Source organism: Cygnus atratus, chromosome 12, assembly GCF_013377495.2.
Source record: "Cygnus atratus isolate AKBS03 ecotype Queensland, Australia chromosome 12, CAtr_DNAZoo_HiC_assembly, whole genome shotgun sequence".
In the NCBI taxonomy this organism is placed as follows: Eukaryota; Metazoa; Chordata; class Aves; order Anseriformes; family Anatidae; genus Cygnus; species Cygnus atratus.
Window position 1 is genome coordinate 14634849 of NC_066373.1, and position 27107 is coordinate 14661955.

Here is a 27107-nt window from a genome sequence, read left to right on the forward strand (position 1 = left end):
TACACATGTTAAATACAAATTCTACTTACTGTAGAACTAATGAGGTTGGATTGAGCAATGGCACAAAGTCACACATTAGTTGCAATAGAGTTAAGAATGAAGGCATGTAACAGAAAACAAACCTTAAGCAAAATTATTTTCACTCTCCCATGTGCAGGTACACACAATTGCAAGTTTCCCTTTTGACACGGGTCAAGGATGTCAAACATACACCATGCTTTCGAGCCAATTGCCAGAATTTACAGCACTTCTATATTTAGCGTAGAGCGCTCATTCCGACAGAGTGACTCTCACTCCCATTTTCACGTGCTGTTTGGCCTAGTTGTGGTCATCCAGAACTACAACACAGACCACCTCATCAACACACACAACTATTACAACAAATTATGAGGAATAAATGTAAGCATTTCTGACCATGTAATAATTTAAATTAGGATTTGAAGACATGCTCTTACTAGGAAACAGAAACAACCTCCAGAAACTTTTAGCTTCCATTTGTTTTAGCAAAAATCCAATACATACACTTTGCAGTCCTAAATTAATGTAACATTTTTTCCAGCTTATAGAGGAATATATACTCAGTATTATTCAATTCTCTCCATCAGCCACAACAAGGCACATATTCTGGAATATAAGATAATTAGTAAAACCTTTATGAGCTACAGTATTTTCATACAACCTCTATTTAGGCACCTCTCTCCAACTATAGTTCTTCCAGATATAGTTACATGTGATTTTTTGACAGCAGAACTGCAGAAATCTGCTTAGCTGTTCAATGTAAAATCAAACCTTACACATTCATAACTGCCACTGGAGTTAACCGATTTCTTGCCATAAACATGTGCTCTCACTAGCATTTTAAGTCAAAATTAAATATACACGGGAAGAACAAAAGGTGAAAGCAAGATCGGGTGTCCAGGGAGAAAGAGAGATGCTGTCTGAACACAGTGATGTGGTTGGGAAAGCTAAAGCCCACATGAAGTCGAATGGGACATGATCTCCAGATGTCCATTCCAAGCTCAAACATCCAATGGTTCTATATTATGAGAACTTGCACGCCACACCACTAGCAGGACTTTTTCCTCTGTGATGGCGCCCAACAACATGAACAGGAACAAGATACAAGATAGCACTTCCAACAGGAAAAAGGCTACATCTAAAATTTCTTCTTAATGCTGCAAATTCTTTTCCAGGTTCAGAGTAAAATTCTAACACTAAAGCTGTATCAAATTTAAGTATACTGAACTGCATTTATTGCAGCATACAAAATGAGTAAGAAAAACTTTTCTTCTTAGACTGTATAGATTTACTAGAAATTATGATCTGAACAGCAGTCACTTAAAATTAAGTAGTTTAAGTAATTAAGTATATTTAATATTTAAATAGTCTGAACATCATCTGGTGAGATACTGTTCTGCCATTATAAAAGAATGGTTTAATGCTGACGTCATCATCTGAGAAAAAGATTCAAAGTTTTAAATACAAAGACTATCGATGAACTACATCCAAATAAATTATACTTTTTAAGTTACTTATGCACAATACTCCAGAGATCATGGCATGGTATCCCTGTAATTTTGCTTTCAGACCAGTACTGATAATCTGAAGATTACAATAAATTAAAAAAAAAACAAACGTGCTTTTGATTAAGACCAACAGTATCATCGACAGTTAAATACTGAGGCAAAGTAGGTCACATTTCAAGAACACACAAGGCCATATTTGAATGCCCATATTGCAAACAATATACATGTAGATGCTTACTAGGACTTCCAAGTTCAAAAGAACAAAACAGCTCAAAGTGCCTTCAATCAAATAATTCACAGCTACTAGGCTCCAATTTCTTATTGAAAAGACAATTGTAATACCTAAGACCAGGAAAGCACGATTAATTCTGTTGCTATCATATTTCTGGAGGCTAAAATGTAGTAGAAGTTATTAAAGAAAAAATGTTATCACGCTTAGTGTTATAATTTCCAAGTTCTCCTTTCTGCAAAATCCTTTTTGACAGAACGATGGGTGTAAGTAAAGCCTCAAGTCATGCATGAAACTCATTTGACAAAACCATGTCTACTTAGCTACTACTATTTTCCAACATGAGTTTTTCTTTTTAAATACATAGTTCCATAATGAACCTAGGTTCTTATGGCCGATACATTCAGAAATCTCTTACCAGCACACCACAGACTTCTTAAAATAAACAAGCAAATAATAAAACCAACTACAACACAGCCTTGAAAGCATCTGATATTAAAAAAATTTATTGTTTGGGATCATATTCTCAATGTTCTCTAAAATCAAATTGCTAATTTATCCAGTCTGAAAGGCACCACAGGGACAGGGAGTGGTGAATAGTAAACATCTTATTGGCATCTTTCACACCTGGGGAATTTATCCGTCTCAGAGAATCCAAACGAAATGTGTACAGCAAGATATACAAACAGGAGCTTATTTGTAGCTTCTGTGAAGCTGCCTGAAACCTCTGATCTCCGTGCTACCGTGGCATCTGAGGCACATTCATGTCAGAAGTTTCTTCAGTAAAATTAGCTTTTTTATGGGAAGGCTCGGCAAGATCTTTTCCATGGTCTCTGTTATTCAAGTGCTCCAGGTCTTCCCTCTTGCGTTTGTTTATCAGGTGGTTTTCTCCCTCACACAGCTTTCCCTCTGGGACACCCAGAGTTCTCAGACAGACAACAGCTGCAGCCTGTTCTGCTAGTTTCTTTGACTTGTCCCTGAAGAGCAAGCAGACAGAGCACAGGTAAAAGTAGAAGCTGAAGTCTCTACATTCCCAAAACACAATTAATTTCCTGTCTCTGATGCAACATCATGAAATAAACAGCATTTGTAGTCATCTCACAGCAGAAGAAAAAATAGATCAGCTCCAGAAGAAGAATTTGAATCTTGCTAGGTGTCAGTGTTGATTTCTCACTGCTGATAGTAATAGGTTTTCTAGGAATACTACATCAGGTCTTGTGTCTCGAATACTCTTCATTTCAAAGATATGAAGTCAACGCGCGTTTGGCCCAAGCGGTTGCAATCCTCAGATAAGTTGACTTTTGCAAATATGATCACTAAACAAAACTGAGTACTGAAGGATCACTTTCTGAAAAGACACTCAGGCCCAAATATCTCTGGTAGGCATACAAGTTCACTCACTGATGCTGACATACGCAGGAACTGTTCCATAATAAAAAACTTCTGTCAATTCCACGAGGGACTGACTGCACATTACACATTTGTGAAATTCAAATTCAATATTTGAAAATGTTTTCTTCTCAACATTTCACATCATCTGAGCTTAGCTTCCTAAGTCTCTGAACAGGAATCCTGGAAACACCAGTAATTGTTGTGTGCATTTATCCTCCTTAATCTGTCCAATGTTGGAGCTCTAACTTTGCATTTAAATCCAGTTCAATTTAGGTGCAAATGCCTGAAGTCAACTCCAGTATTAATAGACGACAGCATAAAATACTGTCATGAAACTTTAGATCAGCACTGGATGTTACTGTTGATCAACTGTGATCCCTGAGATGCCACTGAACTTTATTCTACTTTGTTGTATATAGACACCTAATCCTGACTTATTACTGAAAATGGATCTGCTGTAGTGGCTGAACATTGCCTCCTCCAAATGTCCCCTCTGCCACCCTTGGTTTGTCACTGCACACTTCATAGGCACAATTAAATTGGGTCACCTATGTGCTCCCCTTCCACTAGAACTGTGGACTAACGTAATAGGTGAATTAAAATCAGTAACGGTTTATTTGAGCTTACTCCCTTGTCACATTCAATTTTCAGATTTTTTTTCCCCGCAGGTAGCTTTAGGAAGTATTGTTTAGCTGACTTTTACTAATGTCAGAGCTGTGAACTAGAGTACACTTTCATTGCAAAGTTTCAGCAGTATTTCAGAAACAGCCACAAAAAACATTAAGGATGACTTACCACAGAGTTGATCTGTATTTTTGGTCAGCTACTGTCACAACTGAACAGAACAGTCTATCCAGTGGTCTTTGAACCTGGAGATAAAGAATTAAAAGGGAGGGATGTGTCAAAAACAGTCATGTCATTTACACAACAAAGGTTGTCAAGGTTCTTTGTTACTCTTAAGACCACATTAAGTAACGCCTTTAAAATTACTGTAATTCAGACTAAAAATTTAATCTTGTATATTTAGAATATATAAAAAAAAAAGTTGTCCAAACTGCAAACACTTTTGCTTTACAAGAAAAACAAACAAAAAACAAGCAAACCAACCAACCAAGCAACTATACGGTCTAGTTCCTACCTATAACAGCATCCAACAACAGAAGAAAACATTCTGAAACCAAATTCTTTACTTCACAGAAGTAAAAGAAACTTGGACACGGCCTCCTGTGTAACAAGCTGTAATTACAGCAACTTCTTTCACAACTCAGTTGAAACTGGACTGAAGGTCTGGCTTTCACTTTTTTACAATAAAATAAGCTACTTTCATATATATATATATATGTGTGTGTGTGTGTGTATGTATATATGTATTACCGTTTCTGAAGCAGCTTACTCAAGAGTTACGTCACAGTGGAAAGCTAATTTCTTACTACCCCGAGTCTTAAAATAACAATTTTATAGACAGGGAGGATGGCTGAAAAGGTTCTTTTGATTGACTCACAGTTTCATAAACAGGCTGAGGATGCTTTTCTTTCCTACACCATTCCAGAAGATACATTTTTGGAGTAATCTGTGGTGGATATTCTCGCCTAGACAGAAAAAAATTTGCGGTCAACAACTGTGCTTACAGTTTACTTACTAAACAAATCTATTTTAAAACAGACAGCTCAATAATTCAACAAAATAAGGGCTACTCATTATATTGCTTCTGCATGTTATTCTTTGTGGTTTACTTTTACAGCTCAAATTAGGAGAAAAATACCACTTCCTTATTAGATAGTTAAAGTAACATGTCTGACCTAGCACCTAAAATAAACCCTAAACTCTTCTATTAACTATTCTTCTTAAACATTCACATCCTGTAAAAATACAGGAGAAAAAACAGTGACCAGAAAGGAAATTCTACTTAAATCTATGATACAGAATAGAAATACAGTTTGACACTGTTTATTATAAGCAACAACACAATATGAAACATTAAAATAAAGAACAGAAGCTGCTTCTGTTATGAGACGGTAGAGTCATCAAATAAATAATCGTAGCAAAGATAGGCAACGATTCAGTTACTGATATCAAAGTACTCGCTCCTTGTACTTGGCAGAAAAAATACAGTAAAACACTGTATTCTGTCCTAAGGGAGACATGTAATATACCCTGTAACTATTAATGCATTATGACTGGATTTGAGGAGCACTTTGTATAGTACTCTCCTTGAGCTGCTTGATAGACTTAATAGCAGGGTGGGTATAACATGTAAAGTAACAGCAATTCTATATGCCTCAGATTATAGTCAAAAGTTACTTAAAACAATGTTGTACATAACTCCATGAATTAGCTTCTCAAGGAATAACTTATCTGCAGCCTTCTAAACATGTTCCCATCATCAGGTATCTGCTTGGAATAGACTTCTGAAATTTATGCTGGACTTTTTCTATTAAAAAAGCGTTTTTTAATCAAATTTCCACAAAACAATTAATGAACTCTATACCTTTGTATATTCACAATTCTTTATATACAGATGCTTATTTTTTTTAAAGCCACTCATACTTTTAATAAATTTACTGAATCTCGGGAAGCCTGGAACTAAAGAACATGAACATCTCATAGCATCCAAGTAGCACAGGAAGAATGGTGACGCTAGTGATTACATAACGATGCACACTAATTGCTTCATAAAAATGCGCTCAGTACATGCTGTTATGCAAACTGTTATTTTCTAGAAACTAGAAAACATTGCTAAATTCTTAGTTTTTATTTACAGATGCAAAACAGTTGAATAAAATAAATTTGCATACTTACTTGTCAAATCTAACAGCCATTTTTATCACATCTGGATCTTCTATCTGGTCATCTTCATCTTGTATCTTAGTTTCTAGGGATGTTTTCTTTGCTTCGAAAACAGCTGTTGTTTCTTCATAGAAATCAGCCATTTCAAAGACTTCGCTATTGAAACAAAATTATTTTGTATTGGAGATCAGCTTACTTTTTGTACCCCATTATGACAGAGAAAATTAAGTATAGAAACCAGTTGTATTTAAAGAAAGTATATATGTACAGAGAATTGTATGGAAGTACAGCTATATTCTGTACAGTGACATTATATTGTTTCTCCTTCATGTCTCGTAAGACATACTTGAGCTACAAGTAGAACATTGTCATTTCCAGCATTATATATTTAATTTGCAATCTGAAAGTTCAGGCAGAATCATAAGAAATACAAGTCCTGCAATGTCCATTCAAGTTATTAGCTCAATTTGAGTATTATTTGCAAGCCCCAATGCAAGGGAGGAAACTAGGATTTGGGTCAATGGCAAGTGCCTCAAATCATTTTCAATTTTACATCCATTGTAGGCTCCACCTACGCTGAAAAACCTGATACTCCTCGTTTTCCAAAGAGAACGATATAACCTGCAGCACTGGCAAACTTACTTGCTGAAAGTTATGAGAGTACTCATTGGCATGAGCCTGTTCAACAATAAAATGAATTCTGGACACGACCATCGTCAGTACTCTAAATGGAAAAGTGTTGAAGCTGAATAATGCTGAATGATGCTTCTAAGAGAAGGCAGCTCGTTATGTATTGTTACGCAAACACTTATCTGAAATGCAGCAGCCTTTTTCGTGAGTTCAGTACTGAGATTAAAATCTCAAATGGCTGTAACATACTATCCCCACCACGAGGCAGCAGTGTTAAGTAACATTTTTGTCTGGCGACCTATAGGCTAATCTTAAATAACTGAAAGTTATTCTTTTATCTGGAGGTTAAACAGACTATTTAAAATAGTGGTTAGAAGGCTTTGAGTCTGCAGATGAAAACTGATAAAACTGATTTCTAAGAGGCACTCTCTTCTGCCCCTCTCTTACGCAGTCGGTGTTACTTAAGCCAATTTTGAACATGGTAAATGCATCCCATGTACAAAAATGCTTGTGTTCAACTTTGGAAGCCCCTAAAGCATCACTAGGCATAGCACATAAAACCAAAAACTTTACCCCAGACGTCCATCAAGTATTTATGTGCATAAACTGTACCTCTTCTAATTACCTGTTTAAAGGCTCGATTCTTACTTTATAATTTCTTTTCTTTACATAATATGCACTACTGTTATTGCAGTAGAGAACACCACCACCCTTTTGACTATGATTTATCTGAAGTTATAGAAGATAGTTTCAATCTATACTACACTTCTTCTAACCAAATTAGAAAACTATATGCAAAAAGACAGCAAGTTACTATGCTAAAAAATTGTTCAGCTACTTAATTGCAAAAGTGAAAAATATCTTGCAAAATTTAAGTGTTGTTTACACGTTCCACTGCTCCTTTATGATTAACAGAGGCTAGCTCCTTTTATACATAACAGTTGTGGGCAGCAGTGTTTACAGAGTTGGTAAATCACAGCAAACAGACAGAAGTACTGAAAACATTTACATTCATTTTAAATGCGAACAGAATGTTGATTAGGTCTCACTAGACAACAATAATTCAATTTGCAAAATATTTCAAGCTTTCAACATTTCTTTCCAGTTTCATATATGGAAGATAAACAGTCTCAGGCTGCATTTTATAAAAACCAAAAGACTTTCCCTCCTTCAATCAGCAGAATAATTGTGGCATGCAACGTGGATATGACATAGGCAAGCTCAGACCTCTACTTTATTCAGTTTGAGTGAGTCCGAATTTGAATTCCCCTCCATTCTGTGTGAATTTAACATCTATTTTATTGTTTCTCACATTTTTTTCCTTCTTCCTTTTTTGCCTCCCCATTCCAGAAATTTCATTCGGATCATTTCAGAGGTCTAGGATGAAGAACTTCAATAAAGCTACTGTATTTCCTCAAAAAGGTTGTCATATTCGGTTCTGGTATTTCAGGTATGAGAAGCAGCACAAAAAAAATATATGCAAGTGTCATACAGGCTACCTTCATATATCACTTTGAGATAATCTCTAAGTGGTCCTTTAAAATATACATCTTGCCATTAAAATCCCATCAATATTAAAAACCCCACTCGCACAGGAAAAGTTTATAAAAATCTCAGAAGTTCCAACCTATTAACCTCCAAACTACCTCTAGAAAATAGCAAAACTTTTTTTTTTTTTAGAATTAATTAGTTCATGCAAATATTGGATAAATACCTATCACTCAGTGATGTACCTCTCACATTAGTATGTCAAATATATAGACAGTTTTAGGGTTAAAGTTTTAACACCTGAGCATGGAGGAAACTTGGGAAGGGCTACTGGAGTACTCCACATTTTAGAAACTGCTTTTTATTTTCCCAACTTTTTCTGAGGGTCTAAATGCCAGACAGTGCTACAGACAGAACTGGTTTGCAAGTCTGACAGAGACAATTCCTATTTCAGAAGTACATGCTTACCAGATTTCCTGTGTGGACTGTGCAGCATGCAGCTTCTTGCCCTGAGTAGTTTCTAATTGTTCTCTTAACATCTGACACAAACAGTATTTCGTGTTGGTATAGTGATTATCATATCTCACTGCCTGAAGGAGAAAGACAAAATATATCAAAATACACCAAACAAATTTCTTGTGTAATCCTCATTACTCTTGATGAATTTCAAAACTATTTCTGAAATGCAAAGCACAGTGTAGAGTTTTCTCAATTCAAGATAATTAACATGAGTATAACTTGATTATTTTGGCATGTTCTCACAAAATGAAATTCAACTTATTTATATACTTATGATGAAACAAGTGACGAGTTAACAGATTTGACTAGTAAAGTAATATTTTTAATAAGTAACTGGTTAATGACAGTCCAAATCTTCAGAAAAAAATTAATTGATGCCACGATCAAATCTGCAGATTTTCAATTTATTTCCTGCTTTGCTATTAAAAGCACTCTATTTTGAATGATCCAGCAACTTTGCATGATAGATGACTCAATTAGTGGAGCTGTAATACTACAATACAGCATTACTTTGACAAATCATTGCCTTTGCTTCCCAGCTGCTAAACATTCTTGACAGTATTTGTGATAGGCAATTAACTTCTAAAAATGATTCTAACAGCAATGGAGTATTTAATACTCCTTCACTTTTCTGTTCAATATTAATTGTACTAACAGTATCAAGAGAGTTGCCCTACCTATCATTGGCTTTTCAAAGTTCTAGACATTTTTAGATGTAAACCTCCCAACTGTTCCCAAAAACACTAGGATAAAAGGCATGGTATGTAAGAAAATAACCATTAGGAAAAATTGTTTTCTGAGTGATTTCTGGAATTTGTTTTTACTGAACACAACAAAACAGAAGAAGCAGCAGTTCACTTGCAAGACTCACATTGTATGCAGTATGTTAAGATATCATTAGAGACTATGTCTGAAAATAAGAGTAGTTAAGATACCATGGTAAGATTTGGAATAAATTCTAAACAATGTTAATTACAAGTAAAATATTTAAAAAAAAAAAAAAAGAACACCATACATATTTGATGTAATCTTGCATGACTTCCTTCAAGGGGAAAGGACCTTCTTTTCTGAAAATGGATGGGTTCCACATCGCAGCACGAGCTATCATTACAGACGAGGCATCTGTTGCTTTCCGGAAGGTCTCAATGTCCATGTATTCTTTGATGAAGTCATGAGATCCTCCACTACAAACAAACATCAGTGTTATACTCCAGAAAGTTTTATTTGCTATTATAAGTACTTTAACACACCCCATATTTTCAAATGGGATATTACATTCTTTTTGAATTCCATATTTTTAAAAAAAATATTCTGAAAACTCAAAAGGGGGTGAGCTACTGAAAAGAGGAATAGCAAAAACCATCAGCATGGATTATTTCCTTTGTCCAGTACAGAAACGGACTTTCAAACAGCAAAAACTTTGATTTTCAATTTATTTTCTACACAGAAATGTGAACAAGGAAACTAACTACTCTCAAATTCCTGGTCCAAGTGTATGGTTTGCAGAGTCAAAGCTTTTCCAGGCAAACTTGACATCAAAAGAACTTCATTTAAAAGACAGAGCTTCTCTGGCCAAGGAGATTCTACTGCCACTAACAAACAGGCGAAATGTATAAAGATGTCAATCAGTCAATTCAGGGCAGTCAGCTGCTTTTCATTACCTTTAAGAGCAATTTTGGAAGCAGGAGATACCTGTTTGTGGCTAAACTTTTATAAGAATGAGTTCCTTATTTTATCATCAGAGTAACCAAAGGATCTATCAATAAAAGCAGAGATTCAGTGCCAACATTTTTGCAGGCCTGTAGGCTAAGCAGGTGCTAGGGAAAACTATGACACCACAGTATGTAACACTTTTTGAGCAGTGGGACGGATGAGCTCTACTGTGCAAGTGTTCAAGACACACAGTGGTATGGTTATAACCAGTCACTGCACATAGCTTAAAATCACAAAAAATTCAGCTGTTGGATGCAGTTAGAAACAACTTGCATAGGATAGGCTGTGACACAGAAAAGAAGTAATTTTTTGAAGCATACAAGGACTTTTAAAACTAAACCTGAGATACAGTGGTAATTCCCAAGGCCAAGTTCCATCACTGATAACTGCGTTTAGATTTAGAGACAATATTTCTGTTTGCCTCCACATGAAGAATCTTCTTTTTCCTGCACTAGCACATCTTAAATTAGGCACAGGCATCTTGCAATAACTAGCTGATTAGCACAACCTACTTTGCTATTACTGGAATGGAGACTGCTTCAGATATGGCTTTGATCACATCACAGTGGACAGGGTGCTGAGGCCTCTCCTCCTTCTTCCTTTCCAACAAAGAAAAAAGACAAGACCAAAGATTTCCTATGGAATTTGTACATACTTAGATCACAGCAGAAATAACTCAAAGATTACTTGGACATACTTATTTGTACTCATTTACTTTATATAATTATTATAAATTATATATAAAAAATATAAGTTTATATAATTATATATAATTATTTTAAATCAAATGCATTTTAAAATGTTCCTACTCTAACTCCATACCCAGATAAGCAGGGCTTTTAGACTCAATGTGCAAGATAATTTTATTTTTATTTGGTCTTGACTGAGTCTAAAATTTTAGGAAAATAGCTGCAAATAGTTCAATAGCACCAAATAGATCCATTCCCTAATTACTGTATTGGTTTTCTAAAAGATTGATTTATCTAGCAGTTGAAATCAGAACTACATATTAAATGTAGAGTTTACTTGAGTCATACCTTACTGTGCAACATTGGCTAGAAAACTGCAGTAAAAATGTAACACACTTTCCTGAAACATATTTACCTTCCATGGACTGCAATGGCAGCGATACCAGTTTTTTCTATTCTCTTCACCAGATTCACAGTGTCCTCAACCTGAGGGATAAGAGGAATGACATGATCTTAGTTTAAAGAGAAGAAACAATTATCATGTGATAACCATCATGTCATTGCACAAACAAACGTTGAAATTCCATTCTTTCATTAAGAAAGATATGATGTACTTCAACAGCATCTCCCCATATGCATACTTATCTAATATATACTTCAATGAAAGAACTAGATATTATGGAAAAAAATAAGAATATATTTTCAACACTTCCTTGAAACCATGAATTGCAAAACTTTCTTGAGACAGATAACTCAATACTTTGTATTAAAGGAGCATTTTCCAACAGGCTTTTAGACTGTCATTTGAAAGTGATACAAAGCACTTGATTAGCAAGTCCTCTTTAATGACTACTCTGTAAATTTTAATTAAAATGCATCTTAGATGGATGATTAGGAGAATGCCTTCTAAAATGAACGTAAAATGCAATCATGCATCTATATATATTCTTCTCAGGCATATCTTAAAGTTAACCAGTATCTGAAAAGTACAAATGGTATTCATACATGACCAGTGAACCAAAAGATGCAGGGGAGAAGGGGGTGCTCTTAGCACATCTTTAAAGAGAAAAAGTTGGCACGCTGCTGAATTAGTCTGTCTTGTATAGCTCTGCAGCTCTGGAGACATGGGGGGAAAAAAAAGAGGCCAATTTTCTTTTCAAAAGCTGGAGAGCAATCTGTGGCCCATCACAAAACAGCAGTCTTTGAAAAATACAACACCTACCAGGTGGCATGGATATAGAGACAGAAGCACACCTGCTGTTCTGACTGGAGACACGTTATGCAAAAGCAGCTGGAAACAAAGACTATGATGGCTGTAGAAATGTAAATGAGAGGTGCCAGCTTTTTGGCTTAATACTATTAGGCAGTACTTCAAAAATAATGATCTTACACAGAGTTAGTGATTCTTTTCACACAGGGTTCATTTGTTCATATAATTAAGTGCATATGCAAATTACTTTTGAACAGTAGCTAGCTCAGTTACAGCTCATCCCTCTACAGAACTATCTTTCCAGTTCATATGCAATCAAAGTAAATAAATAGGTAATCAGATACAGATTTTTAAAATAATCAGTCATTTAAAGAGAACGTAAATCATCTCCTGGAGCTTTACAAACTTTGAAAGGGACTCAACAAAAAAATAATAATAAGGGAAATATACCAGCTATTAAAAAAAAGAAGTAGGTATTTTCGCTCTATTCTTAATTGTTAAATTTTAGAAAAACACTGACAGTACAAAATGCAACAGCTTTAACAAAGTAAGTCCCACCACAATTTTCTTGAAATGAAGGACTGTACCCAAGAATCTATCTAGAAAATGTCATTCTAAAATTGTGATGGAGATGGTGCTTCCGGGTAAGATTATAAATCTCTTCGTATAAACTAGCAATTTCAGTGCTCAATCTATCAAACAGCTTCTAAAAAGGCTGCAGAAATTGTTTTTAATTTGGGTATCATTTGTAGTACTTATTGATGTGTTTGCATGTGGAGTAAATCAGGAACCAAGACATTAAAAGTCTCCTTGCAGCATAAAATACAAGTAGTTTCTAGAGTACAGGCAGTTACTGTTGCAAACAATTTCATTAGTGAAATCTTTGTTAAGGTGGATTTTGGAAGTTGGAGAAGTAACAGTACGCCTTTGTCTTCCCCTTCAGTTTAAACCTCACGCAGACTGTCAGGAAATTCAAAGGTCGCCACATTGTGCTTATGTACACGATATTACTCTCAGTCAATTCCATATTTGGCAATCTTCTACAATAACAGTACATTTTTCCTTTTTATTTTTCTTTTAGTGCTTATCCATCAGCAAAAGCTTTGGGATTAACTCAGTGGGTTACAATAAACAGGACTAAGACACATTATATAGAAGTACCCACGCTTGGAATCGAATAAGACTGTGTGTAGACATCTAATGCTGTCTTGAGGTTTTTAATTAGAGGAGAAAATAACTTTGGCATCCCAAACAAATTATAATTCCAAAAGCTGTTTCACAATAATGGGGCTAAAATTTCAATACATTAAACTTCCATATATTATAACTGACGTTTCATCATAGTATTAAACAAAAATACAAAACTTCATGATGATTTATGTTCTTACTGAGGGTAAAATGCGGATTTTGCAGGTTACTGGCTTACAAATTCCTTTAACAAGAGTAGTCAGTATCTGGAGAGGGAGAAAAAAAGACAAATGTGATTACAAAAGTGAAATGAATAAAACTCTTCCCTCTCTCTTGAATATGCAATGAAATTAGAACAATATAACACTAGTTATCGTACCTCTATAAAGAATCTTAAGTGCTTAAAGAACACATACAATCTCTAATTGAGTATAACATTTTAGCTGCTAAATATGAATGCTGCTTTTAATAGGAGGTGAACTGTAAACATCAATCACTTCAAAATAAAGTGCAAAATCTCATTTTCATGGACTGTTTTCATATTCTTTTCATATTTGAGTTGTAAGTTTATGAAAACTGCATGTGAGTATTCTTTAAAAAGAGCTTTTTTGAGAGAAGAAAGCTTTCAAGATGGAAAAAAACGATGGGAAAAAAAATTAAGCAATGTCATTGAATCTTCTAATAAAAACAAAAATTGTAAACTGAATTCCATGCTTAACACAAAGCACATTTTACTCATTAAAACAAACTTGGTATAAGCGAACAGTTGGGTAGTTGTTAGTTTAACCATTAAAAAACTAAGCTATGGAAAGAATATTATTTTCAGAGGCTGAATTCAAGTCCAACAGACCATATTTAAACAAAAGAGCCACGTAATGGCCTATACACATCTAAAATCACTATATGACTATAAAGGAATACTTTGATTTATGCAAGCGTATTGATTTATGCATAGCGTATTGGGCCCCTCGCTACAGGAAGGACATGGACGTGCTCGAGCGAGTCCAGAGAAGGGCGACCAAGCTGGTGAGGGGTCTGGAGAACAAGTCTTACGAGGAGCGGCTGAGGGAGCTGGGCTTGTTCAGCCTGGAGAAGAGGAGGCTCAGGGGCGACCTTATCGCTCTCTACAGTTACCTTAAAGGAGGCTGTAGAGAGGTGGGGGTTGGTCTGTTCTCCCACGTGCCTGGTGACAGGACGAGGGGGAATGGGCGAAAGTTGCGACAGGGGAGTTTTAGGTTGGATGTTAGGAAGTACTTCTTTACCGAAAGGGTTATTAAGCATTGGAACGGGCTGCCCAGGGAGGTGGTGGAGTCACCATCCCTGGAGGTCTTTAAAAGACGTTTAGATGTAGAGCTTAGCGATATGGTTTAGTGGAGTACGTAGTGTTAGGTCGGAGGTTGGACTCGATGATCTTGAGGTCTCTTCCAACCTAGAAATCTGTGTCTGTGGGAAAATGGCACCAGAAATCCAATAGCTCCCTAGGCAGGAAAGTGGAAAGCAGCTGATCCTGACTGTTACTAGAAAAATACTGTGGTTTTTTACTGTTTTTTGAGATATTATAATACATGTGATTTTACTGAGTGCAATTCTCCTGTATAATACAGCTGGAACTTCAGGTAAATGATTTCTTTCAGAGCTGTGCATACAAATGAAACTTGAATTTTATTTAATGCTACAGTACTTATTAGGTTCCCAATACAGAATTGAGCTTTTATAGTTAACACATGCAAATTCTTATGCTTAAAACAGCTGGGAAGTAATTAGTGGTTTCCAAACTTTCCTCTGTAGCATTTTCTTGATTGAAAAAAATAAGAACGCTCTCAAAAAATACTCTTCAGTATTTTTAATTTTTCTTTATTTTTACACATAAATGAAACTGAGATGACCTCATTTTCCAAACATTATCACTATATTATTTTCACAATCTTATCTTAAATATAATAAGCTTTCGGTGTCAGCCTCATTAAGGATTCTGATGCAAGAACAAACATCTTATGCTTTTTAATCATATAGATTAATGATTTGGAGCTGCAATTTCAAACGTCTTCTAAGTTTAGTTATCCCTTTGCAGTTGGCTAACAGTAATTTCATTACTACAATTTTGCTGCTTATTAACACCTTACATTAAAAAAAAATCCAACTTTTTGAAGTTCAAGTTTCCTGTTCTACTGAAGAATATCAAAACAAAATATAATGGCTAAGGAGTGGAAGGGAAGCTGTTAGGAATCATCTTTCCAACTGCCTCTCACTCCTATGAAAAGTATTTTTGCCAGATTTACTTCCAGCTTGCCATATACTTTCCCCTCAGGTCCCACTCCTAAAAATTTCATTCAGGCTTCATCACCTTGTACATCAATTCCAATTTAACTCCAGGTAATATCATCCACGTTACCTACTTCATGGAATACCATATAGGTCTCAAAAATTTAGGTTCTGGTTCCAGTTCTGTTGCCTGTACTGTTAACTGACTTTCCACAGATAACAACACTTACCCGATTCTGCTTTCACTTTTGGAAGAAAGAGATGGGGAACTGTAAACTACAACTGCCCTCAGGAGCTCTGAAGGTGGATACAATGAGCAGCTATAAGCTATAGGGAAGCAGGAAAAAGTGAGCCATCTACTCATTGAACTAGGAAGTACCACGTCTTTAAAGAGAAAGGAAAATAAAACATACTTGCAGAGAATGACCCTGGAAACCCAGAGCAGTGTGCAGACTGCTCAATATCAGGAAGCCCAGAAGTCCTTAGGAATATACCTACACACATCTATTTTAATATTTTTTTAAATTTTAATATTCAAAACTGATCATTCTACTCTAGCTTTTACAAATTTGTCTTCTATGCATTCATCCTTGCTTCCAGTAGAGCACTACATGTAGTACTTTTCAAGGCAGTTTAAAACCCACAAGGTGATACTTACAGACTCAATTTTGTCAGGATCAGATAGCAGTGCTGCCCCCATGCCACCCTGGGAAAACACACAGGAACTGTTACACACTAGGAACATGAAAAATGCAAACGTTTTTCAACTCAATTATTTCACCTAATAGCAGACCACAGCAAAAATCCACTGCTTATTAACCAAAGAAAGTAGAAAATGGCAAAATACGAAATGGAGGAGCATTAGTGAACAATTTGGTGAAACGCTTCCTAGAAATGTATCAGAATAATTAAGTAGTAATTCAGGATGCCAACTTGCTCCCATTACTTTATGGAGCAGACAGGATTTCAAAAAGACATTTTTAGCAACTGTAATTATCAGTTTTCTACTCATTAAGTCACAGCAGAACAGAGGTATTGTTTTAGCTTTACATTTCATGTTTGAGAGGTCTTCATGTCAGTAGTTTCTGCCTACACACTCTGAACTTAGAAAGCAGGTTAACAAAAACTAAGTGGCTGGATTAAATATATTACGAACACTTTAATAATTTAATATTTGGGCTGTTCTTTCTGCACCATCTCATCTGCATACATAGATCTAGAGGCCAATAGGCAGTCATAAGAAATAAGTTAAAAACTGCATGTAATTTTTTTTGACCCAATACTACTGGCAAAATTTTTGATCTTTCACCCTAATACGGGATGGTTGTTTTGGTGTTTTGTTCTTAATTATGACTCTGCAGAAAGATAAAATCATCTTTCACGTATTTAGCTATAACATAAAAGAAAGTAAAAAAGGCTAAATAAAACAGTACTGAAAATACCAGCAGACCATTATGAATTTAACATGTCCTCATGACTACAGTGCTCTGGTAATACCATTTTATATCAAAAGCCATCTGGCAAAATGCATGGAAAGTTCAGAAGCAACAGAATCTAAATATATAAATAAAAAGGCTCCAGAACAAGGGGAAATTCAAATTTCAGTTTAAAAAGAATGTAATATTTATTTTCAGCATAACTCACTTACCATGTCATTTTCAGACATTATCATTGAAACAAAAAAGTTAATGGGATTCAAATGGAAAAACCCTAGAAATCTACATGGGTAAAGTTACTTGCGAGTTAAATTAAATATTAGAAGCATAAAAGTAATTCTTCAGAGTGCAAGCCAATCTACAAAGCTGAAAGTAATGAAAGAGAAAATCCCTCTGTGATTTGATTCATCTTATGACTTACTTGTACCATTTCCTGGTACATTCAACATTGACCACTGTCAGATCCAGGCTGGAACATTATGAACTATTCAAGTGAAGATACAAGATACCTGAAAGGTGTCTTACACTGTTCTTACACTCATTACATGCTCCAAATGAAAAGCAATCTTTGTGATGGAAAAAAACTTCAGCCATCTCTTATACACTCTACCTACAATTGTTAGGGCTCTTTGGTTCTTCTGTTCCAAAATTTCATGATGTAATCTGTCCTTCTATCTCTTTAAGATAGATAAGTATCTGCATGAAAATTTTACTGCTTTAATTTGTTCAACTCAGAAAACCAGGACATGTATTTCACACCCCACATGAGGAAGAATAATCAAAAGCCACTTACCTTAGTAGAATATTCTTTTGGGCAGCCCATGTTGATATCAATGCCAGCTACATCACTCTCTCTGAAAGAGCAGAAACAAAAATTTATTTCAATATATGAGAACAAGAATCAGGAAATATATATATCTTGCTGGGAAGCTTGTTTTCATCATTATAAGGCTTAAATGTGAATTTAAGGTTTTTATTTGATCTTCTGAATTTTCAGCTTCTCATTTATGTAAATTATCTACTTTATTAGTGGTCTGAACAACCGTCTGCCCACAGGTTTCAATGACCAGGGTTGTGCAGAAGCTGCAAATACTCATCTTAAATGCATTTATATAGAATTAATTGATACTCACCTTTATCAACCACCAAATTCACCAGTGTCAACAAAGTAAGTCTTACGGAAGTTTCATCTATTTGAAACAAAGGCTTAAAAACACCTTTCAAATAGGTTGGAGATGTATTTTTCATTTCTGCACAGTACTGTGTGCTTCAAAACATAAAAAATAGGAGCCATTTACAGGCATATTAGTTTTGTTAGCAGGTGTGTAAAACCCAGCAAATTTCACACTGGAAAGATCAAGGACACAGCTACTGCACTAGAAAAAAGCCTTCAATCCCAGTATAGAAATTATGCAGCTGCTATTTTGAGTACAAATTATTTCAAATAGAAGTTGCAGTCTTAGATAACTTTTCTTAAACATATTAAGGGTCCTATCAAGACCTACCCTGATCCTCTCAATCATTACCATTTGTCTTCCAGAATAATTCCTCTCTACAAAACAACAACAACAAAACACACCACAACCACCATCAACAAAAAAAAAAAAATGCAAACCCAGAGTGGGAAAGGGCTGAGAGAAGATGACTTACACAAGCTTAGCTACCGCCAAGGCTCTTTCAGCATCTGCTGAACCCTGTTGGTAAAACAAGAGTGTATAATTATAAAATAGCATCAAATTAATAAAAAATAAGTTCACTTCCATGTGTGTAAAACTATTATTTGCTCTAAGCATTTAGTCCAAAGTAACATAGACTCATTCACAGCACAACAGATAGCCAAAGCATTTTGCTAAAGCATGTCAACCACTGAACAACAAAAAGTGACACAAAAAGAGATCTTGAGTGGTCAGTCCATTCTTGACCTAAAACAGTATCAAACATTCTTAGCTGATCACCAATTAGATATTTATTTTTCCTGTTCTTAAAAATTTCCACTAGTAAGGATTTAATAGCCTTTACAGGCAGCTTATTCCAGAGCTATCATTACCATTGAGAAAAATTGTTTATTGTCTAATGCAGCCTCCTTCCTCCAACATGTCTTATACGCAGTGCATTCAAAGAAATTATTTTTTCCCTCTAGCAGCCTTTAATCCATTTGTGCAACATTAATGCAGATACTAATACTCTCTTATCTAGACTATACAATGTCGTTTATTTTAGTCTTTCTAGTGAAACTCTTCACAGTGTAAGATTTAAGCATGTGATCATGCATCAGTGTAATTTATTTTTGGTACGTATATGTTTGGAAATATAACAAAGATACTGATTACAAAACCAAGATGCCTTCACAGAGCACAGAATTCATCTTAATCACATCTTCTGAAAACAGCTGTATAGAGAACTTACACTGCAGCATGTTGACTGCGTGTGTACCAACAGATTAGAAATCTGCAACATATTTGGTGTGAAATTTTATCTCCACCTGAAGCATCAAAGTATAAACAGGTGCATTACAGACAGCTCTTTCAGACTTACAGTTACTAGCACTACCTCGTTTAACTGTTATTAGAAGAGTACCTGCTGGTGGTTTCTTACCATTTGAAAGACGACGCAGTGCCTCTCCCTTTCACAAGTTCTGAAAACAACTCTTTCATTTGGTGCAACAAAGTCCACTGTTTCAAGTACTTCTACATGAAATGAGAAACACAAAACAGACAAAATATAATACACAGACGTAATCATACAGGAAGCCGTATGACAATACAACATCTATATAAATGAAATGCTATCAAATAAAACTTCCATGAACAGTCCAACTAATGGCACCCTATCTCCCAGAAGTCCTTAGAACACATTTCTTGCACACTGCAGTCCCCCTCCTATAGTGCTCCCTAATCATCCCCGCAGCCTGTCTGCTGGGAAGCAACAGCACCAGAACATATCTGAACATGAATCAGCCACGATGAATGAACATAACGTTACCATTTTTGGGAAGGGGCTGGAATGGAAAGTAGATTTATGGTTGGCTTCTGTTCCCTGCCAGGGACACAACAGCTGTTTTTCATCCCACTCACCTGTTGTAAAATTTATGGAGGGCTCAAAAGATATCCATTTAAGAACTTGCCTGTGAAAATTGTGTTAGGCCAAACCTAGTCCACAGACTTCAATTTAAGGGTAGAATAGCAAACAATGAGATCCAGTATGTCGTTTCCTTACTGCAGTAGACTAAAAAGTATATATATATATATATATATATATATATATATATATATACACGCACACTACAATGTCCCAGCTAACGTTTATGAAGACTTATGACTGGAACTTGCCTCTACTGCAGTCTAAATTAATGTGTTTCTCGGCCACAATACTGGGCTTACATGGCAAGATTTGGCAGCAAACAGGGCTGCAGGGGGAGCCTCTGCAAGGAGTGCAGCAGCTGCCCCACATCCAGCTGGCTCCAAAAGGGACCTGGCACAGGCCAAAGCTGAGCCAACAAGTGACGTCAGTTGTGCCTCTGTGTGCGCAGATTTAAGAAAGGGAAAGAAAAAACTGCTGCCAAACAGCAGCTGGGAGAAAGTGAGAAAACAGTAGAGAAACAATCCTTGACTGGCTTGCAGAGGTTCCCCTTCAGCCTGGGGAAGGGACCATGGTGGAAGAGGCTGTTGCCCTGCAGCCATGGTTAGCCATGGAACATGAACCAAATGGCACAGCCCCCAGTGGAGCAAGTGGATGTGACCCATGGAGAGCCCCAACAGAAGTAGACTCAGGGCCAGATCAGCAGCCCATAGAGAGGAGCCCCGGTGGAGCAGGTCTGGTAACAGCTGCCACCCATGAGGGGCCTGTGCTGTACACGGTATGGACCTGTATGGGGGAGGGCAGTGTTTTTTATTTTGGTTTTAGTTTTTCACTGCTCCAGTCTGTTAGTAATAGGCAATAAATTGTATTAAACTCCCTATGCTGACACTGTTTTCCCCATGACAGTAATTGGTGAGTGATCTCCCTGTCCTTATCTCAACCCTTGAGCCCTTCTTCATTGTATTTTTTTCCCCCTGTTCCTTTGTGGAGAGGGAGTGAAAGAGCAGTGTGGTGGAGTTTCACTAGCCATCACTGTGAAACCACCACAGCCACTGACAAACTTCACTGGAAAAATTAAAGTGCTTTGTAACTAATGAGTAGTTTTGCTCCAGAAATTAGATTTTACTTCAGCACATACAAATGTTGAACTTCTGGGGTGGGGGGTGGGGAAAGCAGACAAGCATTTTTGGCTTGTTTATTTCTTATTATGATGGCATAAGTAACCACTAGAAAATGAGATACTAGAACCAGTATATAGACACAGAAATGAGGAAAGTCATCTGCTTATTAAAATTTTATTATTTGCCTTTTTGACACACAAAGATAAAACCTTCAGCACTTCATCCAATGCACTGAAATTTTATTGTCCTTCCTACTCCAGCTACTTCTCTCACCTGCTGTCAGCAAGCATGATGCTGAAACATTACTAAGATTTCCAACAATGATCTCATTTTTCTTAGTAAAGAGAGACAGACATAATTCTAGGAGGTAGAATTATAACAACCTTCACTTTCCAAGGCCTGTACCTGCACACCCACTGACCTGACCTCAGCCAAAAACTTTACAAGAAACTCACCAAATCCCTGTAATAGCTTACGTCAATGGTGGATATTTGCTGTTCTGTATAAAGTAGGGAAGAACCTTGTGTTAGGGTCCCAGAAAGAACACCAAACTATTAGCTACTAACAGGTTAACCCTATCCTCAGAAGAAGGTTTGTGGTTTTCCTGAGGGATATTAGCTGAACTACTGAAAATTTCTTAAGAAGGAAAACAAAGTCTGAAACTGTACAGCAGCAGCCAGGCATAAGAATGAAGCTTCAAAAACTTATTTTACATCTGTACTGATACCTCATTGTAAACCCTACACAATTACTTCAAAGTAATTACTTTCTCAACTCGAAAAAGAAAGTTTACAGATATTAACAAAACAAATGCTACACTTACCATTTATAACCCTCTTACACTGCAGCATCTTTATGTCAATCAGCTCCTGAGAACAAAGGGGGGAATAAAATGATTACAAGTAAAAGCATATAACCCATCCAGCTCTATACAGTTGTTCTATTTTATTAAGTAAAGATAGCTATCTAGAGATACCAAATACAGAAAAAGAAACAACTAAATACTTGTTTATATTTGTTATGAAGTGCTCAACCAAAGTTGCAAAATATGAAAGGTGAGATGTTGATACAGTTCTAGAAGATCCATTTTGTTCAAATATCTCTCTACCAAGCTAGACATAAAAGCAGAATGAATTGTCCAGAGAACAAAGGGAAAACAACTTAATACTATAGGAAGACATCTCAAAGACTAAGTGGGTTTCCACTGGGCTAAACCCACAGGTAAACAAAATACCTACATAAGGTTTATAGGACTTTGTTACCTTAATTCAAAAGCTTTAAAGATTTGCTATATTTATTTAAAGATAAAATGAAACTGTGTTGAAGCTTACTGAAGAACTTAATATACAGTCATCATTCTTCTAGAATTTGTGATCTTCCTTTACAGGAAACCCAAAACACCAACCTGCATATATAAGCTTAACTGCAGACTTATGCATTTTGGTTTATTAAGACCAATATTTGTGTCATTTTTGCAGCTGTATCTCATCAATTTGATTATACATGAGCTTTAAAACAAACTGACTACCTTTAATTAGCAAAGGGCTACAGCTTGAGCTGATAAAACTTTTTAGCTGCTGAAATAAAATGCAGCTGTTAACCCAACTGTTCTATAAATTAAGAAAAAAAGTGCCCTACTATAAGTTATCTGAAAAACATTTGCTTACTACAGGTTGTTTGTTTTGTCAAATAAAAAAAATTAAGACCTACTGATTAACAGGTAAGAAACAACAAACAATAAATTAGATTATTTTTAATTTACTTACACTTTAAGTCTTGCTAGTACCACTTTTAACTTAAATTTTTACACAATACCTCTTAACAGGTACTGTTCACGTTAAGATCTGAAGTAGCTTTGAGTTCCAAAATAAGAAAGGGATTGCAGGGAAAGGATGGAAGAAAAATTGGAAAACTCTGTTTTACCGTATCAAAACAAAGCTACACAATACTGCTCTGTTGCTACACAACTGCTGTACAATTGCCTAAAATAACTTCTATATTATCTAGTAAATTCTTAAAAAATAAAAATCCATAGAAGTGTTTTCCTGAATCTATTAAGACAGAGCTCTAACAGCAAATACTAGTACATGTCAAAGGCATCGTAACTAGATTCTGTAAATTTGTGATTCCTGTATATACAATCTATAGTTGACATCCTAGAAAATTAAAAATATATAAAATAAATGTATAGTCTCATTTAACCCAATGTAAAACAGACAAGTGGAAAACTACTACTGCCTGTCAAAAAAGAAAAACACACTATTATTCCCAATTTTGACATAGTGGTAACTATACTACTAGATTTTGAGATTTCTTCTGCATCATCCAGCAATAGCTATTCTTTCAAATGGAGCAGAGTCAACTAATTAAATATCATACCCAGCATATTGTCTCTCTGAGAAGAGATCAAAGATCCTCTCAGACTGATTCTGACAGTTCCTTTCAGTCCATTCTATTAGTACAGATATCTCATTTTCTTGGGGTAGAGCTGTAACCTTAGAATAACCTACCCTCTCACCCAGTTTTGCTCCGCTGTCCGAGCACATCCATACTTACACAGTACTGCCAGTCTTGCTGCTTGGTCACTTTTGAAGCTACCTGAAGCTGAGCACCCTGTTTACTGTGGGTGTTACAGTAGTCTTAAGTAGTAACAGGAGTAGAACATGAAGAAATTGTTCTGACATCTAAATTAATTGAAATAATTAAACAGTCCTAAAGGATGGGCCTACCGTAAACTTGACTGCTCAAAAGGCTCTCTCAAGCCACTCTGTTTTTTCCATTTTTTAAATGAAAAGTATATGGAAAAAGTCCCACAGGAAGCCAAGCCTACTCCTTTGCTTCCATTTTTCAGTAACCCTGTCCCCAGATTGCCTCATCTGCTCCTCTTCCATACCTCACAGTACACGATGTCAGCACCATAGTCCATGGCCAGAAGACGCATCGGTAAGGTTCCCACTCGCACCATGGGTGCCAGGATGTTCTTCCCTCTAAAACACAGCGGTGTGTTCACCGTCATTCCTGTTGCGGCACTGTCTGAAACAGAACATATGGGGTAGTGGGGATTATGGAATATTATTTCCTTCCAGGAAACTCCCAGAACTTTTCCTCGGGGGGGCCGAGGCTGTGGAGCCTCATTTGGCTGCTCGCAGGCTGGGTGCTTCGACCCCACAGGGTGAGAGGAGCCCTGAGTCCACCACAGTGGGGGGCTCCCCTTATGGCGGCACCACCCTGTCAGGCAGTGAAAGCAGGACGCGAGGCGGCAGTTCGGCTCCCCCCAAACCGTTCCTCACCCTCCTCGCGTGGAGCCGGCTGAGGAGTAGGGACGGAGGCAGGGAAGGAGGAAGGCCGACGGGGGGCATAAGGAAGGCGGGTGGGCCGGCCGTCGCCTCACGGCGTCATCGAGCAGCGCCGCCGCCATGGCGCTGAGGCGCGGCGGGGCAGCAGCCGCCCGGGCGGCGGTGGGCTCGCAGCCCCCGGAGCATGTGGTGCGCATCCCCTGGGCCCTGCGGCAGCGCCTGGAGAAGCGGCGGAAGGAAAGGCGGCCCGGGGAGGCGGCGGTGCCCTCCGGCAAGCTGCTGCTACGGAGCCGGCGGCCGGAGCTGAGCCAGCCCCGCTGGCAGATAGTGGGGCGCTGGGAGCGGCCGCGGCTGGTGTCGGCGGGCTGGAAGCACAGGGAGGCGTGCGGGGATTACTTCCAGCTGGAACCTTCTCAGAAGGCTGCCCCCGCTTTGAAGGCTCCGCCGGCTCCTCAGGGCCAGTCCTTCGCCGAGATGGGGCTGCAGCCGGCGCTGCTGACCGCCCTGCAGAACCTGGAGGTCGGCCGCCCCACGGCGGTGCAGCGCCTCGCCATCCCCACTCTGCTCCGCGGCCGCAGCGCCCTGTGCGCCGCCGAGACGGGCAGTGGCAAAACGCTGGCTTACCTGCTGCCGCTGCTCGACCGCCTGCTCGCCCGGCCCGAGAAGGAGGAGGATGAGGAGGAGGAGAAAAAGGCCGCGGCGCCCAGCGGGCTGGTGGTGGTGCCGTCGCGGGAGCTGGCAGCGCAGGTGGGCGCGGTGGCAGCGGCGCTGTGCCGGCCGGCGGGGCTGCGGGTGCGGGGGCTGACGGGCGGCGGCGCCGCGGGCGGGCTGAGGCGGCAGCTGAGGGCGCCGGGGGTCGCCGTGCTGCTGGGCACCCCCGGGGCGCTGCGGGATGCGCTGCGGAGGAGGTTTCTGACCCTCGGGAGGCTGCGGTGGATGGTGCTGGACGAGGCAGACACGCTGATGGACGAGTCCTTCGCGGCGCCCATTGAGGAGATCCTGGCGCATGCCCCGCTCACTGCTGGGGCCCCTGGGCCGGCTGGGCCCCGGGAGGAGAGGACGCAGGTGGTGGTGGTGGGAGCCACCTTCCCCGCTGGGCTGAGCCAGATGCTGGGGAGGTTCATCGACGTGGGCTGCTTCGCCAGCCTGGCCACCCAGAGCCTGCACCACCTACCGCCCCACGTCCAGCAGAAGTTCATCCGGCTGAAGGGCCAGGACAAGCTGCCGGAACTGCTGCAGCTCCTCAAGGACCACCCGGCATCCGGTGGGGCTGTCATCATCTTCTGCAACAGCGCCAGCACCGTCAACTGGCTGGGCTACATCCTGGATGACCACAAAATCAAGCACGTGAGGTTGCAGGGGCAGATGTCAGCCGTTGCCAGAGCCGGCATCTTTGCTTCCTTTCAGAAGGGTGACGTATCCGTCCTTGTCTGCACTGACCTGGCCTCCCGGGGGCTGGACACCAGCAGCGTTCAGCTAGTGGTCAACTACGACTTCCCAGACACGCTGCAGGACTACCTGCACCGTGTGGGGCGGGTTGGACGCGTCGGAAGCAAGATGCCTGGAGCCGTGGTTAGTTTTGTCACCCATCGGTGGGATGTGGACCTGGTGCGGAAAATCGAGACTGCAGCCCGGAAAAGGACAGGTCTCCCGGGTATGGACTGCTCTATTAACGAGCCTCCGCCTAAAGCAGATTGATTTGGGTTGCCAAGCAGTAATAAATGGCCTGGCAGGGCCTAAGCTTGAAGCTATTAAGGCAGAGCATATGAGCTCAAGTGTGTGAGTTACACTGAAACAGTACAGAATTGAGGTTCATAACCAGGTGATGGGGTTAATTTTGTGCACTGTTCTGGAAGCTGCGATAATCACTTCCAAAGGCGTCACAATTCACAGCTTCCCAAAAGGAGGTTAATAAGTGAATAATAAAATACCTTTGGAGAAGACCCAAGAATTCTGTCATCTGTTGCATTTGCTTAATTTTTTTGAGACTTTTAACTTATTCAAATCAGAGTGAACGTATGCCTATATGATGTGTAGCTCTGTTGCATTTCAGTGCTTCCCACCAACAGCACTTAAACAACAGTATTCAATCTTAAAAATGTCTACTGGCAGAAGAAAAAAAAAAGAATGTTTTCCTAACTTTGTTGTAACTTTGACCCAATTTTAGCTATGTGTGGAAAGACTAAATGGTAAATTACATTAAATTTTCTTGTAGCATTTGATTCAGAGAATTCTAGACCAAATATCTGTAAAGATGGGTGGGAGTGAGAAGGTACGATAAAACTCAAGGCTTTTTCAAGCTCTTATTTATCATCTTACAGTTGTCTTTCACTGGGAGCAGACATCTGTGCTGCTTTACTGTATTAAAAAAATGCATCATGTTTTCTGCTTGTTTTTCATGCAGGCTCTAGTGACATCTGCTCTCTATACTGAGTTTAAAAAAAAAAAAAATGTAAATGTCTCCTGTGACAAGGAAAGGAAGTGTTTTGACTCTCAAGTTCTATCGTAACAGAACAGGTGCATAAGGTTTCTTTTGAGTATCA

General features: G+C 38.4%; 2 protein-coding genes across 4 annotated transcripts; one reads left to right on the forward strand and one right to left on the reverse strand.

The window, feature by feature from the left end:
* Window positions 1-2039: 2039 nt before the first annotated feature.
* DUS2 (dihydrouridine synthase 2) lies at window positions 2040-25280 on the reverse strand. Of its 3 annotated transcripts, none has more exons than XM_035543646.2 (16): window positions 25189-25280; window positions 24162-24301; window positions 22092-22137; window positions 19665-19756; window positions 18720-18763; window positions 17863-17923; window positions 16292-16339; window positions 13572-13637; window positions 11389-11459; window positions 10797-10883; window positions 9587-9755; window positions 8521-8642; window positions 5947-6090; window positions 4649-4736; window positions 3943-4016; window positions 2040-2732 (listed from the first exon to the last, which is right to left on the reverse strand). In XM_035543646.2, exons 2-16 carry the CDS (start codon window positions 24282-24284, stop codon window positions 2495-2497), a joined length of 1473 nt encoding a protein of 490 aa, XP_035399539.1. In that variant the 5' UTR covers window positions 24285-24301; window positions 25189-25280; the 3' UTR covers window positions 2040-2494. The 3 variants fall into 3 exon arrangements, with proteins under 3 accessions (XP_035399539.1, XP_035399538.1, XP_035399540.1); XM_035543645.2 differs by lacking the exon at window positions 25189-25280 and adding an exon at window positions 24559-24650; XM_035543647.2 differs by lacking the exon at window positions 25189-25280 and adding an exon at window positions 24559-24620 and having other exon boundaries at window positions 24162-24297.
* Window positions 24653-26507, forward strand: DDX28 (DEAD-box helicase 28). The gene has a single exon (XM_035543618.2). The coding sequence runs from the start codon at window positions 24685-24687 to the stop codon at window positions 26260-26262; it is 1578 nt and encodes a 525-aa protein (XP_035399511.1). The 5' UTR covers window positions 24653-24684; the 3' UTR covers window positions 26263-26507.
* Window positions 26508-27107: the final 600 nt, after the last annotated feature.

What these genes read in the sequence shown, in the direction of transcription:
- DUS2 (XM_035543646.2), bottom strand. Translation starts at nt 24,284, where the DNA reads ATGACGGTGAACACACCGCTGTGTTTTAGAGGGAAGAACATCCTGGCA. An exon ending in AAATCCGCATTTTACCCTCA is followed by an intron (nt 11,460 to 13,571) that starts GTAAGAACATAA and finishes CTTATCCCTCAG; the next exon opens with GTTGAGGACACTGTGAATCT. An exon ending in ATGGCTGTTAGATTTGACAA is followed by an intron (nt 4,737 to 5,946) that starts GTAAGTATGCAA and finishes TTTTCTGTCTAG; the next exon opens with GCGAGAATATCCACCACAGA.
- DDX28 (XM_035543618.2), top strand. Translation starts at nt 24,685, where the DNA reads ATGGCGCTGAGGCGCGGCGGGGCAGCAGCCGCCCGGGCGGCGGTGGGC.